Source organism: Clarias gariepinus, chromosome 20, assembly GCF_024256425.1.
Source record: "Clarias gariepinus isolate MV-2021 ecotype Netherlands chromosome 20, CGAR_prim_01v2, whole genome shotgun sequence".
NCBI classification, from domain to species: Eukaryota; Metazoa; Chordata; class Actinopteri; order Siluriformes; family Clariidae; genus Clarias; species Clarias gariepinus.
The window spans coordinates 11,560,447-11,580,589 of NC_071119.1; the positions used below are offsets into that span (position 1 = coordinate 11,560,447).

General features: G+C 40.0%; 1 protein-coding gene across 3 annotated transcripts in view; it reads right to left on the reverse strand.

Moving 5' to 3' along the window:
* Positions 1-9,215, reverse strand: part of tll1 (tolloid-like 1) — a 29,592-nt gene extending 20,377 nt beyond the window's left edge. For 2 of the 3 annotated variants that reach the window (XM_053479732.1, XM_053479734.1), the window contains exons 1-4: positions 9,010-9,215; positions 6,743-7,111; positions 1,251-1,361; positions 41-121 (exon numbers count right to left, since the gene is read on the reverse strand). In XM_053479732.1, the coding sequence (XP_053335707.1) occupies positions 41-121; positions 1,251-1,361; positions 6,743-6,920 (370 nt within the window). In that variant the 5' untranslated portion in view covers positions 6,921-7,111; positions 9,010-9,215. Of the gene's footprint in view, positions 1-40; positions 122-1,250; positions 1,362-6,742; positions 7,131-9,009 lie in introns of all 3 variants that reach the window. The other variant, XM_053479733.1, reaches the window with a different exon arrangement.
* Positions 9,216-20,143: the final 10,928 nt, after the last annotated feature.

The following is a 20,143-nucleotide window of genomic DNA, read 5'->3' on the forward strand; positions in this document are numbered from 1 at the left end:
TGTGAATACAGGCTCTGGATGTGCGGAAGAGTGAACTTACCGAGACCGAGTCGTCGTATTCTTTCGAGCAGGAGGTATAACTGTCCTCGATTCGCAGAGGCGTCGTGCTCATCTGCTCCCCCTGACAGACAGAGAAAGACGAGAAAGGATGTTGTATGTACAGTATATACAGTAAACAGTATCTATGATGGATCCTATGGACTTTAAATAATAATGTGGTGCACTACACATGCGACATAATTACACCATTTAATAAACGTAAATGTGCCAGGAAAGTGCGAGTTGCTTTTGTGTGTGTGTGTGTGTGTGTGTGTGTGTGTGTGTGCCCTCTCCGTACTGCCTTCTTCACACATCAATCAACATTAGTTTTTTATTTTTCTTATAAGGTCTGTGCCTCCACTGTCATCATCACTCCATCATCTGTTTTTGTCTCTTATTCGTTTTCTAACACACACACACACACACACGCACACACACTCTTGCCTTAGTGTTTCCCTCTTTTTCTCTAACCCTTTCTCGCACTGGAATGTCGAAGTGGACAGGAAAATCAGGAACAAACTAAACCGGCCGAGTCGGAGGCGCAGGAAAAGACTGAGGTTAGGGATATGCGCATACACACACAAACACACACTTACTCACTCACTCACTCACTCACTCAATCTCACACACAAACACACCTTTCTGCACTTCGGCACTAAAAAAACGTTTATGTATTTTATGTCATCAGCATCTGATTAAAGCCAAGGACTATTTTTTCTTTTTTTTTCGGTTTTTGTGTGGTTTTTTCACAGGTTGTGATCAACAAGTTGGCGAATTTTGATCAGGACGTTATCCAGAGACTGGACCATGACTTAAGTTTAATGTGCTTGTTATCAAGGATCATCCTACAATCATTAAGAATAACATTCCTTTAAACCAATGCACTCACACCCTGCAGCTTGCACACACACACACACACACACACACACACCCAGATGATTTGCTGATTCTGCTGCACAGTTGAGACAGTGGCATTTATCAAATCTAATTCGCCCGGGGCCTTAACCTCCACCGATATCAACTTCTCAGAGTGTGTAATCAACCACCCAATCCCTCTAATCCCTTCATATCATCCGCGCTGTCTCCCATCTTGATATATTGTGCCTCGTGCTTGAGTCAAAAACACACAAACACACGTCCTATTGCTCAAACATTTGATTTATTAAGTAGTGTTTTGATTAACTCTTCGCCTGCGAACGCTCTTTTCTTACCCGACGTGTGTCCTTGCTTCACGTGTTGGTGTCGAGCGAGATCTATCGTCCTGTCCACGTGAAACATTTTCAGGTCCTCCTCGTCCAAGGCGATGTCTCCCCAAAAGACCGCTGGAGTGCGAAACATTAAGAGAGAGAAAGTAGTATTAGAACAGAAAACACTGTACTACATTACCAAACACTAGACGCGTTATTAGACACGCTAATGATGCTGATGATGTCGCTTTTTGACAGACGCAGGAACAGAATCCTAATTAGCTTGGACATAAAAAAAAGGCATCATTTTAAAACCATATCGCTTTCCAAGAACGATGTCGATTTCCTTCCTTTCTTCTTCCCCGTCACACCCGGTATGATGTCTCTAATTTAGGCTGTCGCCGAGGAGACGATGGCTGTGATAGAGGACCATTTCTATACGCATGTGTATACGAGACAGAGAATTACTTAACCTTCATGCTTAACAACAAAACAAAACAAAAAAACACACAATGCAAGGCAATGAAATTGAAATGGGTGCACACCCAAATGTGTGTGTGTGTGTCCATTCTTTATTCTCTACTCTCGCACAATACCCTTCCCCAATCTCTAATGGGTATCAGCGTGCTTTGTTAGACACCGGACCATCCCTCGTGTTAGACAAAAGCTAAAGACGGCGTCCTTGTGTTAAGCTTTCTGCGCTGAGGGCTGCGATCCAGTCGGAACGACAGCAACGTTGACCTATCGACGTTACGCGGTCCGGGCCGATCCATAGACGCATAAACAATGCATGAGGCCGTGCACCTGAATAAATGCTGAAGCAGCCTTCAGGAAGAAAAAGAAAAAAAAAAAACGCTGAGGCAACATCTAGCTGTGAGAGCGCTGCAAAACTAAAGTCCTGAAGCAGCTTTGAGCTTTTGCACGATGAGCGGAGAGAAGATCCGTATCTAGTGCTGAACTTTTATTTTTAACCAGCGTGTTTATGTTTAATGTGAAACTCTTCTGGATGGACCTGCTGGCTTTTAGAGCTCGATGATGAGACGTGAAAACTCTGATCTGGGATTTGGGATTGTTAGGTGAAAAAGCTTTTTTTTTCTGTGTAATCTGAACTAGAATTAAATGCTTTGAGGCGATTCAACGTCAGATGGAGCGGCGGGATTTAATCTGTGCACTAGATAAAAAAAATATTTGAGATTACACCTCAGGTCATTAAGAAGGTTTTTTTTTTTCTTTAAATATAGGTATAATTTATCCTTTGATGTATTATTATAAAGTATTTTGTGAATGAAAGTGAGTTGTTCTGTGTATGAGCCTAACCTGTGTGTGTGTGTGTGTGCGCACGTGTGTGCGTGTTATTTGGGGTCAGACGGCTGGTTTAATCCAGGAGAGCTCGCTGTCCCCTTGTCCTTAGATGATATGTTTATTTCTGTACAAATGCACAGGAGCAGAGGAGGAACAAAAAAACGAGTGGAGAACACATAATTGACGCTTACGGAAATGTTTGATCTAAAAACAGTTATTTTTACTCGAAAGCTTCGTGCTTCAATCTTAAAGATCTTAAACTGAAAATTGTTCCATCTTCTGACCCACAGGCCAGAGACCTCCTTAGCATGCAGTGATCTGAGTGACGTGTTCCTGTAAACACACACACTGTCACACAATCACACGTCAATAGTTATATAAACGAGTATCAGGGGGACGATGAGGAAAAATTTTTGTAACTAACGCAACCGAAAGAGCTCTGAGGGACATGAGCAATAGGAGTGACGCAGAGCATCCTGGGGAAGAGCCAGAATCACTTCCTTGGAGGGCCAGGGAATCTACAGAAGAGCAGACACACACTCGATTAATCCTCACGAACGTCTGCTAAAGATTTGGGAAAACCTGGTCGTTATCCCAAGCTGAACTGAATTCGAATCATAAACTGTAATAAACATCACTCGCAGGGAAAACTACCAGGATCTTCCCTCAGACTCTCTCACATCCTCAGCAGCTGTACTTCCGAGAGCTGAGCAGCTGCTGCCGCGGCCGCGCATCAGAGAGCTCCTTTCACACCTCGCTGTGTTCGGAGCCGTAATTGCTTAATTAGTGAGATGCATTGTGGGAGGAAGCGTGCTCGCTGCTGATTCACGCTTTTCCCGCTCCAAGACAAACAGTCGGGCGCGACGGGGGCAAAGCGCTGACTCTGGAATATTCTGCAATTTTTTTTCGGAAGCTGGCTGTCAGGCCGGAGTGCTCCTGGAAAATCCTGTTTAACAGAACGTGGCTCCGTGGACGAGCTTCCCTTCTGCCCTCCACACACACACACACACACAATCTAAGTTTGCGCAGAGCAAACTTTACGTTGCGCTTTCTCTTTCGTTCCCCTGGATGTTTTTTTGCTGCGTGTACGTTTTGATTGTAAAAACACTCTTTTGTGCCTGAATGAGTGTTTGAGCTACAAAGACACAGAGAGAGAAAGAGAGAAAGAGAGAGAGAGAGAGAGAGAGAGACTCTTCTCTAGCTAAGTGGCAGGATGCAGGCTACCAGGAAGAGATAAGTGCCTGAATGAAGTGGGCTCCCACACTTGCTCCTCACACACACACACACACACACATATAAACACGCACAGAGGGAAACCGGCGTACAAAGAGATGGAAATGTGTTTGGTGCACTCTAATGGCATGAGATAAGCCCCAAGCCAAAATGTTCACACTCGATTTTCCCTTGAGCAACAGAAGCGAGACCGCCGAGAGCACAGGGTCACTTCCACGTTACACGCACGCGTGATACGCATGCACGCACTGTGCTGCGCTGTACGGTACGCTCACGAGGTCATGCGCTTACACGAGAGGAAATGTGAAAGAACCCGCACGCGCGACAAACAGAAAGGAGTCTTTCTGCTCACTACGACAGGAAAACCAGATTATGTGGCGCGGAGTAGAGATTCGAGGACATTTCCGTTCTTGCGAGGGGGAATCACATGACTTTCCTTTGGCTTCTGGTTCCTGTTTGAACTCTGCCACGATTTGGGTTGTCAGCTGTGTCTCGAGCAGAAATGGCACGAAATCAGTCAGGATTGGAGAAGTCATGTGATTTAAAGGCTGTGGTTTGTGTGTGCGTGTGTAATGACAGTATTGACAGTCTGAAAAGAAACCTGTTCTTTAAAGTCTCTCCCTCTCATTAAGCTGCCCTAACATTAACCCCACACACACACACGAACATACACACTCATACAAACCCTTGCATGACCCTAGAATTACTAAGTACTGCACTATAGCAATTATGTATGGAGAGAATACATAGAGATGTATGGAGACACACACACACACACACACACACACACACACACACACACACACTGACATGGACACACGCCCTTTAGGCAGTAGCTCGGGTTTGTTTGTGTTTCTTTGCTCTGTTATTCAGGGGGGCGTGGGCTGGATTAACATAATCTGAAAGGATTGGTTATTCCGCAGTGACAGGGGCCATTATGATTACAATGTCTTAAGATAAGAGCAACAGATAATCGCGCTGTAATGACCGCATAATGATACGAGCCCATTACTGGCCTATTGAAACCAAGACGGCTTGTTTTTGCAACGGGCAGTTTCTGTAAATAAAAGCTTCTTATTTCGGAGCCGGAGAGGTGACGGCTCAGCTCGCACCTTCGCGAAGTTAATGGTATCTTAAGATAGCAGTGCTTACAAAAAAAAGAAAAAGGCAGAAGTCAAAACGCTCACTCAGCTTTCATTTGCTCTAGATCGAAAAGGTTCGACAGCTCGGTCAGCATTTCGGTCACGTCATGTCCCAGGGATCAGAGAATATAACTTATTGGCACTTTTTTTTTTTTTTGCTACAACTACACCTGGATATTTAAATCATAAATCTGCCACTGTGTTGGAAACAATGAAACTCTTCAAAGCAAAATCTTCTTTTTTATCTTTCTACAAAACAAAAAAAACAAAACAAGGTTTTTACCTACAATAATAATTATGTCACTCTAAGGTCCTCACAATGACTCCATTACAAGAATATGTGTGTGAGTATGTGAGTGAGCAAATAATCTAAATACTGTCCGCCCTTTCCCTCAAGTAATTCTCACAAATATTTTTCAGTTTAGGAGAACAGAGGTCCTCCCTATAACCATCTAATACTCCCATACTTTTCCTCCCCCTACACACACACACACACACACACACACACACTCCTTGAACGATTGCTTTTTGATGCTTCCAACTTAAAAACAGCTTAACGGTTGCAAGTTAACTAATGGCCCATGAACAATGAGACAGCTTCTCAGATTTACAATTACTGTGTAAACATTACAAGTGAGACAGATGCATGAGGAGACACTGAGGGAGACGAATCTAGAGAGAGAGAGAGAGAGAAAGAGAGAGAGAGATGGACAGAGAGTCACATACACAGGGAGAGCATTTAAAAAGAGTTTAACTACAGACTGTTTAGCCATGAGAGAAGCCTTCACACACACACAAACAAAACGAAAGGATAAGACATTACACTCTTTTAGATTCTCAGTCAACTTAAACACAACACACACCCCTCACACAAACACACACACGCCCAAACAGATTTGCCAATGCGTCCAGATGTGTGAGATGTGAGAACCTGTCCGCTTGTCTGTCAGATTACTAACAGCAGAGGGGCTTTACATTTCAAGTCAAGCCAAGTCGAGTAGGCTTTTATTGTCATTTACAGTTCAGTACACAGTGAAACGAAACAACGCTCCTCCGGGACCAGGGTGCTGCTTAACACAACATAAATAAACAAAACTTGTTAAGAACAGACCTAATTAGCTGACTAGCTAAGACAACCATAAATTAACAAAACTATCTAAGAACTATACAAAAAGACAACATAAAGCGCACATGTGCAAACAAAAGCAACAATACACACAGAGCTGTACATCACACAACATGCCTGTACTGTACTGCGAAATCTGAATGATAGGGTCTGCGCTTTCCTCTAGAGTACAGCCATAGGAGGATTTGCAAGGCTTAATTAACCCTAGGTGTGAATGTGTGTGCATGTTGCCCTGTGGTGACTGTGGAATCCCACGCTTCGGTGGATTCCCGCCTTGTGCCCCCAGCGTGTCTTCAGTGACCCTTGGAGACGAATGATTAGATAAATGAATGAATGACCGTGTCGCACGAGACACTCTCTGGAGCACATGATGTACAGGGGAAAGCGTGCACACATCTGCTCACTGTTCAAGCAGCTTGTGCGCGCGGACAGGTGGCGCACGTGCCCGAGTGGCGGCGGTGGTGCGCACGTGGCCTCGGAGAGCCGCGGAATCATCCTGGTTGGGGGCGGGGTTATAAGGGGGAGTGGGGGGGCGGTGTGATTGGAACCGCAGGCTGTTAAAGCGCTGGCGCGGTAACGGGAAGGAGACCTAAACAATCTCTACTCAGTCTTACTGCGGCTAGAAGTAACGCACGGGCGCTGGCTCCGCCAAGTATGCAAACAGTTGGTGCAACCCGATAATAATAATAATAATAATAATGATACAATCTTACCGGCTTTGCAGGGATCTTTGTAGTCTATGGTCTCTTGTTTCTCCTCATCATAATAGTCAAAGCCCTCTTCGTAATCTAAGCAGTTGTACACAGACACTTTGCCCCAAAAAGTGAAGCCGGCCAGCAGCAGAGTGATCCAATGCATTTTACTAGTCCGTGATGGATGCATGCACTCCATTGGGGTGGGAAAAATAATAATAATTAAAATAATAATAATAATAAAAAAAAAATTGCAGAGTGTGCGGGATTGAAGGGCTCGCGCTGGCAGTTTAGCGTCTCGCGAGGATCCTCATTTGTCCGGACGGAGCGGGGGCTCGCGCACGTCTCAGAGCACGCACGTACCTCCTCCTCGACATATGCACGCGCCTCCTGAAACGAAAACGTAGAGCTTCATTGACAGACAGAGGGAGAGAGAGAGAAAGAGAGAGAGGGAGAGAGAAGGCAACTTTAAATGATGCAAAGAATTTAAAACTGGTGTGCACATAGTCTACAGATACGTATGTGTATTAAAGTAAAATTATTACTAATAATAAATATTAAAGAATGTGCAGATGGACGTATAATACAATGTAATATTGCAGGACATCCCATCATCACTTCCACCACTCATGCAGCCGTACTACTTAATATTATATTTTTTACACACAGTCTACAGATGCAAATATGTGCATTAATAAAATTATTATTCGTAATAAATATTAAGGAATGTGCAAATAGAAGTATGATATAATATTGCAACACATTCCATCATCACTTAATGATTCTTCTCATTTATCCGAACTACTGTACTTATATAATATCTACACCTTTAAAAATAACTTTTGGTGCATGACCGGACCTTAAGGAGCCCTATTAACGCTTTACTCTTACAGCTTTTGATTAAAAATAGAAACATGCATAATAAGGCAGAAAGCGTGCATCCTTGCTGTCTCCGCATGAAAAGATTCTCAGTTCTGTAGCTTTATTTCTAAGACTCTATAGTATATTAAATGCTTTAGTTTATTAAAAGCGAAACTTACCAAAATTGCAGGTCCTGAACTCTTAAAGTGAGAAACGCCTGAATCTTTGACAGCTTGTGTAAATCAGAAAACCTGAACCTAAAGCGGCGCGCTCTTCACCAGCCGTGCACGTGCTGCTCACGGGTTTGTTTGCTGCACGCGCTTTTTATACACCTGTGTGTGTGTGCTCTGTGAAACGAACGCTACCTGGCCTATTGTGGGCGCAGGCCTCTCTCTCTCTCTCTCTCTCTCTTCAACAGGAACAACCGGTTTTTGTGCTTTTTTTGGGGAGGGGGGGACCGAGCCCGGTAGCTGTAAAAGTAACACGGTGCCTTAAATTTCAGTAATCCGTCTATAAAAAAGGGCGCGCGCACAGAGGCGTCAGGATGTGGGATAGCTTTTCCATGTAGGTGAGAGGAACCGTTATAAAGCGTGAGGCATTTAACAAAGCCCATTTACCTCTTTAATTTGGGGGCCATAAAGGTAATTCACTCCCCGCGACATGCACAGAGAGAGATAGAGAGAGAGGCAGTTGGGTCTCCATCCACATACTCCACACACTTAGGCACTAAACCTCTACACTTCCTTGTCACTCAGGTGACTTTAGTACCTTTAATATGAAAAGGTGTAAAAAAAAAAAATTTAAAGCAATACTCGAAAATAAGGAAGGTATATAAGGTATCAATTAAACCAGAGTTCTAATACACGCGCATACTACTTCAATCACAACTCTGTTAATTGCTTTAATTAAACGCCCGCCATTTTGCTAACTAATTAAACCGTTATTAACTACACTTCTGGCTGCGTCCTAAACCGCGTATTAAATACTAATGCGTTTAAATAAATACTATACTACTATTATACATTTTACGAGTGTGTAGCCTGCGTCTTGTTATCTTTCTTAATTTTAACGACAGCTAATTGTTTTAAATTAATAAGAATAAATGAATTAATAGATGAAACATCATATGCTAACGCGTGAGTGACTAATAACTCTGACGGATAAACACCTGAGTAAAAGTTAAGACTTGGTAAACCTTACACTGAAAAGTCTCATTATCACACAAGTCCTGTACATTGAGGACTCAATATAGTGCCCGTGTGTGAATAAGAAATGTTAGAAATGCTGAAACCTGCCATAAAACAAGTACTTATGGTACTAAGACACTGGCAGAGGGCTTTTGGGGATTTTCATGAAGCGGAGTTTTACACTCCGTTGTTAACTCAGGCGTTACATTTAACAGAGAGAGAGAGAGAGAGAGAGCTTACCTTATGAAAATGCCCTGAGGGTTTACGCGGCTTCAAAGCGCAGGCTCATCCTCCACGACTGCGTGTCTCTGCCTCTTACAAACTCTCCTGCACGGAGGCGCTTCTCTCCTCTGCTCTGCTCGGTACCGGGTTTGTTCCGAACGCGGCCCGTGTTTCCCGTGAGATTAGTAAGCGCGTCCGCTGTCCTGGCTCGCGCGCGCTCTCAATCGCTCGCACTCAGCCGCGCGCGCACAGATTAATCCCCCCCCCCCCACCACCACCTCTCTCCACCCCACCCCTCCCCTCCCGCGCCGCTCGAGGTAGCTCTCCTGCTGACGTCACGTCATCAATCCATCAAGCTGCGCGAGAGCTGAACGGAACTTTCGGGGTGCTCGTGCAAATGACAGATGACGCCAGTGTGTTGACGAGTATGCCGATTCAGCGGGGTAATGTACATATGTAAGCTAATGCATGCTCGGGGGGGTGGGGGGAAAGCCGCCAACGACTCATTTGCATATTCATTAGTAATTTGCATAATGATCGTGATGCCTATTTGCATATCAAAACGCGTAACGCGAAGCCGTGAGGTTTTCTAAGGACGGTGTTCTAACACTTCAGCACAAGTTGCACCCGAAGTGTATCATTTTCCTATAACAGCATGTGCTACCAAAGTGTTACGTTCCTTTTGTACCACAGCAACTTTACAACAGTAGCATTTTTTTATGTATTAATTAACAATGTTTTGCTTTTTATTTGTTTTGAGATACAAATAAAAAAGTGTGTATGCCAACCTCAGGTCAGACAATATAAGGGCACAGGAAGAATATGCACAGAAACTCCTTACATACAATAACTTTAGCTATGCTCAGGTCTGAACCCAGGCTCTCTGAGCTGTGATGTGGCAGCGTTACCTGTTATACCACCATTACACCTAGAGATGAGAAAAAATATTTTATTAGTTGTAAATATGTCCAAGAATAGAGTTTAAAACAAAGATCAAAGTGTGACGGTGGGATAAATCAGTGATCAGGGATTGGACATTGGGAACAATGTTAGTTAGAAATTGGAAACTGGGAGCAATGGTGGTCATTGATTGGCCATTAAGAACAGTGGTGATTCATGATTGGACATTTGAAACAATGGTGATTAGTGTTTGGACTTTGGGTAAAAGTTTGATCATTGATCAGATGTTGAGAACAAAATGTTGACCAGTGATTGGAAATTGGGACCAGTAGTTTTTAGTGATTGAACTTTGGGAACAGTGTTGATTTGTGATTAAACTTTAGGAAGAATGTTAATTAATGATTAGACATTGGCGATAAAGTTGATTAGTGATTAAACTTTGGGAAAAGTGTTCATTAGTAATTGGACATTAAGAACAATTGTAATTAGTGACTGGACATCAGTAACAATTGTGATTAGAAATTAGACATCAGAGACAATTTTGATTAGTGATTGGACATCGGGGACAATGGTGATAAGTAATTAGATATTGGGGACCATTGTGATTAGTAATTAGACATTTGAAAGAATTTTGCTTATGATTAAACATTGGGAGAAATGTTGTTTAGTGATTAGACGTTGGCGATAAAGTTGATTAGTGATTAAACTTTGGGAAAAGTGTTCATTAGTAATTGGACATTAAGAACAATTGTAATTAGTGACTGGACATCAGTAACAATTGTGATTAGAAATTAGACATCAGAGACAATTGTGATTAGTGATTGGACATCGGGGACAATGGTGATAAGTAATTAGATATTGGGGACCATTGTGATTAGTAATTAGACATTTGAAAGAATTTTGCTTATGATTAAACATTGGGAGAAATGTTGTTTAGTGATTAGACGTTGGAAACAATAGTGATCAGTGATTGGAATTTGGGAATTGTGATTATTTATTGGACATTAGGGACAATGGTGATTAGAGATTGAACTTTAGGAACAATGATGATCGGTAATTGTCCATTGGGGACAATGTTGATAAGTTATTGGACATTGGGAACAATAATGCTTATAATTGGACAATAGAAAGAAAGTTGATCAGTGATTAGAAATTGGGAACAATTGTGGTTATTGGACATTGTGGAAAACAGTGGTTAGGGATTGAACTTTGGGAACAGTTTTGATTAGTAATTGGACATTAGGAACTATTGTGATTAGTGACTGGACATCAGTAACAATTGTGATTAACATTAGACATCAGGGACAATGATGATTATTGAATAGACGTCTGGGACAATAGTAATTAGTAATTAGTCACTGGCAACAATATTGATTGGACATTGGGAACTATTGTGATTAATGACTGAACATTGAGCACAATGATGATAATTGAACGGACATTGGAGGCAATGATGATTAGTGATCGGACCTTGGGAAACTGTGATTAGTGATTGAACATTGGGAACAATGTTACTATATGCCTGCTTGTTGTCAATAATAGTCAGATCAGATAGCCTTTTAAAAAAAGGTCTGAGATAAGACTTTTTCGTTGACCTCATGTCTTTTGCTCTGCATTTTAGCCAGTAGCTGGAATGATGTGCTGTCTTCGGACAGATAACGTACAGTACAGTATGTATGTATGCAGTCATCCAAAATGAGGATCACCAGTTAGAGATAGCTTAGCTACAATAATGTCTATAAAGATTTTTGCGTCATGTAGCTGTTAACGTTTATCAATACAGTAGTAATAATATTCATAAAAGCAATACAAATGCTTTTTTCCACCTACAGCATGCATACAATTTCAGTACCCTGGAGAAGCTGAACGTTTTGTGATTGAACTGCAATAGAAAAGACGAACATGGTTTTCTCTCCGATGGAATCTATACGGTCTCTTCTGTAGGGTCCTCTACACGAGGGGATACAGCACCTTCTCCAGGTATTCATTAGGAGATGCGAGAAAAGGAGGTGTGAATTTCCCCTGAGATACAAATGTCCAAATGGTGAGTATATAGATTAATGAACTGTGTCCTAGCTGAGCTCTATTTTTAAACAGCATCGATCTGTGATACGCTGAAAAGTTGGAAAAGTCCAATGCAAGCAAACCTGTTTTAGAACTCAGAAGTTCAGATCATTAATTCCTTATTTAAGCGCACAGATGTCGTACATGCCATGCTACATTTAACCCGAAACCTAACCCTAACCTCTGTGCCCGACATGAAACATAGCTTCTGCCTAATATTCCTGTCCTATCATGTGCTGAGATTATTACTTATGAATTATTTAAAACCTTACATGTTAAAGGGGCACATTTTAAAATAGTTTGAGCCCCCTGTTGGTTGCAAGTGATATTGCAGTAGCTTTGCAGGAACTAAGAATGCTTTCGCTTCATCTTAACGTAAATAGTGATGCAGCAGCGCTTTAGTGCTATAAGTCAAGCTCTTTTCTTTCCGAAAGGTTCAACATTCATGCTAATAGTTTTAGTTCCAGCATATTTAATTGTATTTCAAACCGCAGTTTTCCTTTAAGATTGTTAAATGTTTGTACTTTGAGTGCGATCAGGAACACACCACTCTGTCTGAGATCTGACGTATGTTCTTGTGTGTGAGGAGTGAACAGTTGTAACCTTTACCCACTGTGTATGACCTCAAATCTGGAGCTCAGCACGGCCTTTGTGAAAGTATACACACACACAAACTTGGCAAGCAGAGAGAGAGGATTTCCTCTGTTTAAATACGCTGCGTGAGTGTGTGCCTCCGTGTTGAAGTGCGAGCAAGAGAGAGAAAGACGTGTTAAAACAATACTAAAGTGCAAGGAAAGGATTTTAATAAACTGTTATGAAATGAGAGCTACATAAGGAAGTTAAACGTGTAACTTAAAGAAGGAGATACAAGCGAAAGATCAAGATTTCACAATTTTCTTTTAAAGAAGTCTAGTGAAATTGATTTATTTCAAATATTTGTACATATATAGAATGTTTTTTTTTATTTTTACATGTACTTTTTTTTACACATTATTAATATATTTCACAATTTTTTTCATTTGATCTTTATTTTTATATAGTCCATATGATATATTCTACTCTTTATATAAAATACATATTTATATATTACATTATTTATTACAATATTTTATATTATATTTATATATTAATTGATTCATTAATAAATTACTTTTTGTATGAGACTTTTTTTGGAGGAATGGGTGTTTTTCCCCTAAAATCATTTATTTTCGAAATAATTTTGACACATTTTTTTCCTTTATGATTTTTTTTTTTTTTCGAACGTGGTACTTTTTAAAGTAAATAAAAAAAAAACATTCATTTTAACATTTTTTATGATTAATCTATTTTCATATGTTATTTATTTATTTATTACAGATAATTAATTTATTTACAAGAGATTTTTCCATAGTTGATATGCTTCCAATTTGTCTTTTTTTATTTATTTATTTATTTATTTATTTCCATGTGTGATTTTTAAACATTTCATTTTCACAGTTTTATATATAATTCATATTTTCCACATTTTATTTCCCAAAAGTTATTTGTACACATATCCCCCCCCCCCCCCCCCCCCCCAATATATGTATATTAGAATTTAATTATTTATAGTTTATAATATATTTTTAGAATTTAATTTTGTTTCACTTTGTTTGTTTTGGGGGGGGGGGGTTGTCGCAATTTAATAATCTAATGCTTTATATACTGTGTTTATATATATATATATATATATATATATATATATATATATATATATTTATATATAAAGACATATATATATATATACAGTATATAAAGCATTAGATTATATAGAGTATATTTATATACAGTATTTATATGAAGTATTTATTTCTATAATTAATTTATTCTTCTCAATACCACTGATGCTGTAGAGGGTCACAGAAAGCCTGGAATGGAGCCTATACCAGGGGACTTTGGGCAGGGTATATGGGGTATACATGGTAGCTTAGTGATTAGCACTGTGACCTCATGCCTCCAAGCTCGAGGGTACAAGTTCCACCTTGTGTGAGTTTGCATGTTCTTTCCATGCTTGGTGGTTTCCTCCGGGTACTCCATTTTCCTTCCACAGAGCAAACACATGCAGGTTAAGATAATTGGCGTTCCAAAATTGCTCGTTGTGTGTGACACAGAGTATAGCATTCCAAAACATTTTTAGAGGAGATTTGATAATGATAAATTACTCACAGGTTTGCATTATTAGCATAAATTTCTGTGTGTGTGTGTGTGTGGTCGTGTGTGTATGGAGGCCCTGAAATGGCTCATCAGGGATGTATTCCAACCTCAGTCTCAGTGTTCCCGATATCCACTACAACCCTGAACCGGTATAAAGCACGTACAGAAGATGAAGAACTGTATGAGCGAATAAATAAAACGCAATATGGTTTTTCCATACGGAGTACAAAGTTCAATGCAGATCAAATAATTGCTTTGTTTGAATGTTTGTGGTTTTAACGATAAAGCTTTTGTTGGTATAGAATAGAACTAGCCGAACACAAAGCATTTAAAAGAGGCTAATTAGTGGATTACAAACAAGAACGTCTAGCCGAGAACGAATAAGAAGCTGGATCAGACGGAAAGACAACATGAGAGGGACAGGGTGTTGCGAGGAATTTAATTTAATCCAGTTTAATCCCAAAGCATTCGCTAATTTCTGAGGGGAGCAGAGTACGTACTCCCTCTGCCAAAACACAAAACCACAAGTGTGTGTGTATGTGTGTGTGTCAGGAACTGCTGTCTGTTTGAATCTTACAGCCCCGCTTGTGAGATATGTTTCCTTTCCAAAGTAAAGTGGAAGTGCATTATGGCTTGTGTTTTCGTCTGTATTTTGTGTGTGTGTGTGTGTGTGTGTGTGTGTGTGTGTGTATTTGCATGATCATTTGAACTCCATCCAATGTTGATCAGGCAAGGTAAAAGCTATATATGTAAATAGTGCACAGCAGAACAATGACATTTATTTAACAAAACAACCAAACAGATACTAATAAATACTGAACCTACACTGCTAATGAAGTGCATCCGTGTCATTTTGTTTGTATATGTTCCCGACTTTTCTCTCTCTCTCTCTATCACCTGTCGTTAAGGTGTGGACCGCTCCTGATAAGTTACGGCCCAGCGAGTGATTACAGCCAGCATGGAGAATGGGAATATTTCCCAACCGAGGTGTCCAATCCCGGGCCAAAAGGAAGCGGCCCCTTTGAAACAGGAAGAGGAAATGAAGAGTGTTTGGGAAAGGACGTAGAAAGGATTGTAACAACTTTCAAAGAGCTTTTGTGTTTTCTCTCTCTCTCTTTTTCTCTCCCTCTCTGTGAGAGTTGTTTTTTTAAACTTAGGATTTTCACTTTTTTTTTTTTTAAACGCAGCTGATGAATATTTGAATTCATAAAAATCTTAAATGCCATTCCAAAATTGATACTTAAATTTTTAATCCCCAATGTCCAGTCATTAATCTTCATTGTCCCAATCACTAATCACAATAGTTCCCAACGTCCAATCACTTTTGTTTTCAGTGACTAATTACTAATTACCATTGTTCAATAATCATCATTCAAAAATTTCCCATTAACACTAAAATGCAGGACTGTTTTTGAGTCCTAAGGGATCTAGAGACCTAAAGCACAAAAAAATAAAAACATAACATTAAGTTAATTGTTTAGCTGTAAAACAAATATTTTTCAAGCTACACCGTGTAAAAAAGAAGAAAAAAACACAGCTGTGAAGTACAGCTGAACATCTGCGTATGAGTTTAATCCGGTCCGGAGATGGGTTTTCGTATCGCGAAACACATTTTTTAATTCTAATTGTATTTGTCACATACAAGGTAATAAACAGTACGATATGCAGTGAAATGCTTATACGACCGCACGTGACCCTAAAATCAAGACTATCGAAAAGAAATAAATTATGGAATAGAATAACAGAATAACATGTAGAAAAACCTAGCTGCGGGAAAAGAAATTGAAATATAAAAAAATATAAAAAATACTTAGCTGTACAAAATTTCCCATAGGAAATAATATAAATGCACATGATCCGTTTTAGCCACTCAAAATTATTGTTTTTATTACCAATTTCCAAGGCTACAATCATATTTTTGCATATAGATAAAATTTTTTAGAAAAGACTAGTAAATGAAGTAAACTATGAAATAATAAATATTTTAACCTCACTTAACCTTAATTTATTATTAAGATTCCTTTTGGCATCGGCTACTTGAAAAACGAAATTGTCCTTGATAACATTCTTGGAACTCATGGTGCTTTGTCTTTACTTAACCTTCCACACACAAAAAAAAAACATAAAAAAAAAAGTTGTAACCGCTTTGCTTGTCTTTCCACTGATGTACACGTAACTTAGCCGGTGTTCGTTTCGGTTCAGCTCGGTTCATTTATTTGTACGCCGAAAATGCTTTGCATGCTGAGGGATTAAAAAAATGTTTGTTTTTTTATTTTATTTCTTCAGGTGAAAATTCTTAAGATTGGGCGTTCATATGGTGAACATTTGATTTCAAATATCTGTGATGTGTGGAGAAAAGTGTCGTGTGTTATGTGATAAAAGAGTCTCAGCGAGAATTAAAGGAATTGTGTACAAGACAGTGATGAGACCAGCGATGCTCTACGGCTTAGAGACTGAAGAAAAGACAGGAGGCAGAGTTGGAGGTAGCAGAGCTGAAGATGTTGAGGTTCTCTTTGGGAGTGACAAGGATGGATAGGATCAAGAATGAGTTTATCAGAGGGACAACCCACGTTAGATGTTTTGGAGATAAAGTCAGAGAGGCCAGATTGAGGTGGTTTGGAGATGTTCAGAGAAGAGATTGTGAATATATCGGTAGAAGGATGCTGAGGTTGGAACTGCCAGGCAGGAGGTCTAGAGGAAGACCAAAGAGGAGATTTATGGATGCAGTGAGAGAGGACATGAACTGAGTTGGTGTGAGAGAAGGTTAGATGGAGGCAGATGATTCGCTAGATGGAGGCAGATGAAAATCTGGGATGTGTTTAGCAACTTGTTTTAGGTAATTATGTATTTCCATTCAATGCATGAGCTTGTGTGCAGGACATTGCAGGAATCGTTACTGATTTTGCTGTTCTCATCAGCACCCAGTGGTCGGACATGGTCACTACTTAATGAACAATGTGTTCAGGTCGTGTTTAAATTGTCTCTTAATATGGTTGTACTTCATGGTGATTGCTGCCTAGTGACCTCTCCATCTAGAGGGAATGATTCTTCCTGCCTAAGACTAATACAGGGCAGGTGGAATCTTCATGGGTTCAGGACTGAACTTGGTTGCACTGAATGGTCTGTTTGATATTTGGTTGGCTTTGTGAATCTGAAACCTGCATTCTTTGCTACAGGGCCTCTTTGGCAACTGGCCCATATTGCACTATCCGTGCATATCCAGGTGGGCTCAGTTAACCAATGGATAAAGAAAAAACCCATTCCCCAGAGGTGTGTATTAGGTATACAGTAGTTCGGCTAACTTTGCAGACTAAACCGAGGATAGCATGTGGTATGGAAAAGGAAGAAGAGCTGGCGCGGACAATGGGATGGGATTTCAAATCCAACTCGAGCGCAGTGTGTTACTGGAATGTAAGCTAACGAAGCAAGCTTAGCAGTTAATAGCACGTGAAGAACAAAAGTTGTCCTGTTGGCCAGGGGCTGTATAGCATGAAGTAAAAGGCACTTAGACTCAGCCAGGCCTGTTAGCGCACACACACACACACACAAACACACAGTACTGTGAAAAAGTTTTATTTTTTATTTTTATATTTGTTAAACCTAAATTAAGTTTATAAAAAAAAAAAAGGTTTTAAATGATGATTTTCATTTAAAACTTATACCTGGTTGTGCCACCCTTGGCAGCAATAACTGCAATCAAGCACTGCGATAATTGCCAATGATTAATTTTTCATTAATGTGGAGAAATTTTCTCCCACTCTTCTTTTCAGAAACGTTATAATTTAACCACATTAGAAGGTTTTCAAGCATTTTTGGAGCCATTCAGAGGTGGACTTGCTTGTGTGTTCTGGATCATTGTCCTGCTGCATAACTCAAGAGCGCTTGAGCTTGTGGTCGCAAGTTGATGGCCGGACATTCTCCTTTATGATTATCTGGTAAAAAGTAGAATTCATGGTTCAATCATTGTCATCCAGGTCTTGAAGCTGCAAAGTCTTAGACCATCACACTTCCACCACCATGTTTGACTGTTGGTATGATGTTCTTTTTTATAAAACACTGTGTTAGTTTTACACCAGATGTAACAGTACGCACACCTTCCAAAAGTTCATCCTTTGTCTCATCAGTCCACAGAATATTTGCTGAAAGTCTTGGGGATAATCAAGATATTTTTTGCTAAATGTGAGAAGAGCGTTTGTGTTGTTTTTGGTCAAAAGTTTTGGGACTCTCCCATGGATGTCAGTATGGCCCAGTCTTTTTCTTATTGTTAATTCATGAACATTGACCTTAACTGAGGCAAGGGAGGCCTGCCGTTCTGTAGATGTTGTGCTGGGTTCTTTTTTGTGCTCTTGGAGTAATTTTGGTAAATAGGTCACTTCTGGGAAGGTTCACCACTCATACAGGTTTTTTTCAAGCTTTATTTAAGTGATTCCTTGTTTTTAACAGGTCTGGCAGTAATCAGATGTGGGTGTGGCAATTTAAATTTTACTTTTTCTTTTTTCACAAAAAAATTACTTGGGGCTATCTCTGGGTGAATTATTTTTCACATAGGGCCAGGTAGGTTGGGACAGTTTTTTAAATAAAAGCTTAATAAATGAAATCATCATTTAAAAACTGCATTTTGTATTTACTTGGATTCTTTTTGTGTGATATTAAAATTTGTTTTATGACTGTATAATTTAAGTGTGACAAATATACAAAAGAAATTACGAAATACTTTTTCACAGCACATGCTGTATCTTACTCAACTTTCCATCCCTCTTTACTTCCTTTCACTTACTGCCCCCTCTTCCCTCTTGATCTGTCCTTCACTTGTCCCTGTCACTCGTCTTTCTTCACGGGTCGTCTATCCATCGATTTACATTGCAGAGAGGAGCGGAAAGATTGATAGACAGAGGACAAGAAGAGGGAAAGTTTCAAATCACTAGGGAGAAATAAAAGCCCGACTTTTGTTCCTCTGTTTGTTTCTACACTGCTGGACAATAAGGTAGTGTACAGTTACAGTTTTGCTTCCAAGGGTTTAAATGTAAGAAAAGAGAAAGGCATGTATCCTGTGTAGGGTCACAGGGGGCCTGGAGCCTATGCCAGGGAAATCGGGGCACAGGATGGGGTACTCTGAGAATGCTAACCAGGTGTCAACTTTTGCTGGGCACAAGCACACACACTCACATTTATACACTTTATGCCATTTAAAAACCAAACAGGGTACACCGCAAGTTTTTTGGTTATGGGAGGAAACTGAAATACCCAGAGGAAACCCCAGACACACAGACAGGAGGCAAGTTTCAAACCTAAAACCCTGCAGATTCAATGCGAAAGTGATAACCACTGAGCCACTATGTTGCCCAGTATATTACTGAAAAAAACACAACAATCTACTATGGAAGCCATTACACCATTGTAGTGTGCTGTTGGGGAAAAATAATCAACAACAGGATTGTGTACATGACCACCCTAAATTTTACACTAACACCACAACTATTTATACACGCTGTCCCAACCTGATTTTTTTTTATTTGCAAATCTAATAATAATAATCTTTCACCTCACTGTGGAGAAATTTTGGTCCACTGTTCTTTGCAGAATAATTTTAATTCAGCTACATTTGGAGGGTTATTGAGCATGAATGGCCTGTTTAAGGTCATTTCAATCTGATTTAAGTCTAAACTTTGACTAGGCCACTCTAAAACCTTTTTTTTTTTTTTGAGACATGAAGAGGTGGACTTGCTGGTGTGTTTCAGATCATTGTCCTGCTGCAGAACCCCTTGAGGTCATAAACTGATGGCTGAACATTCTTCTTCAGGATTCATGGTTTTTAACAATTACGGCAAGTGGTCCAGGTCCTGATTATCTGAATCATGAAAAAATCAGGAAATACTTTTTCACGGCACTGTACCGTAGCTTACATATACAACAATTATTCAGAGGCTGCATCAGCAGCATATCAATCTACTTAAATGGGTCAGGGTCTAAGAAAACTGTTAAATTAGGGCTCGTTTTAGTTATAAGACAGGTCTTC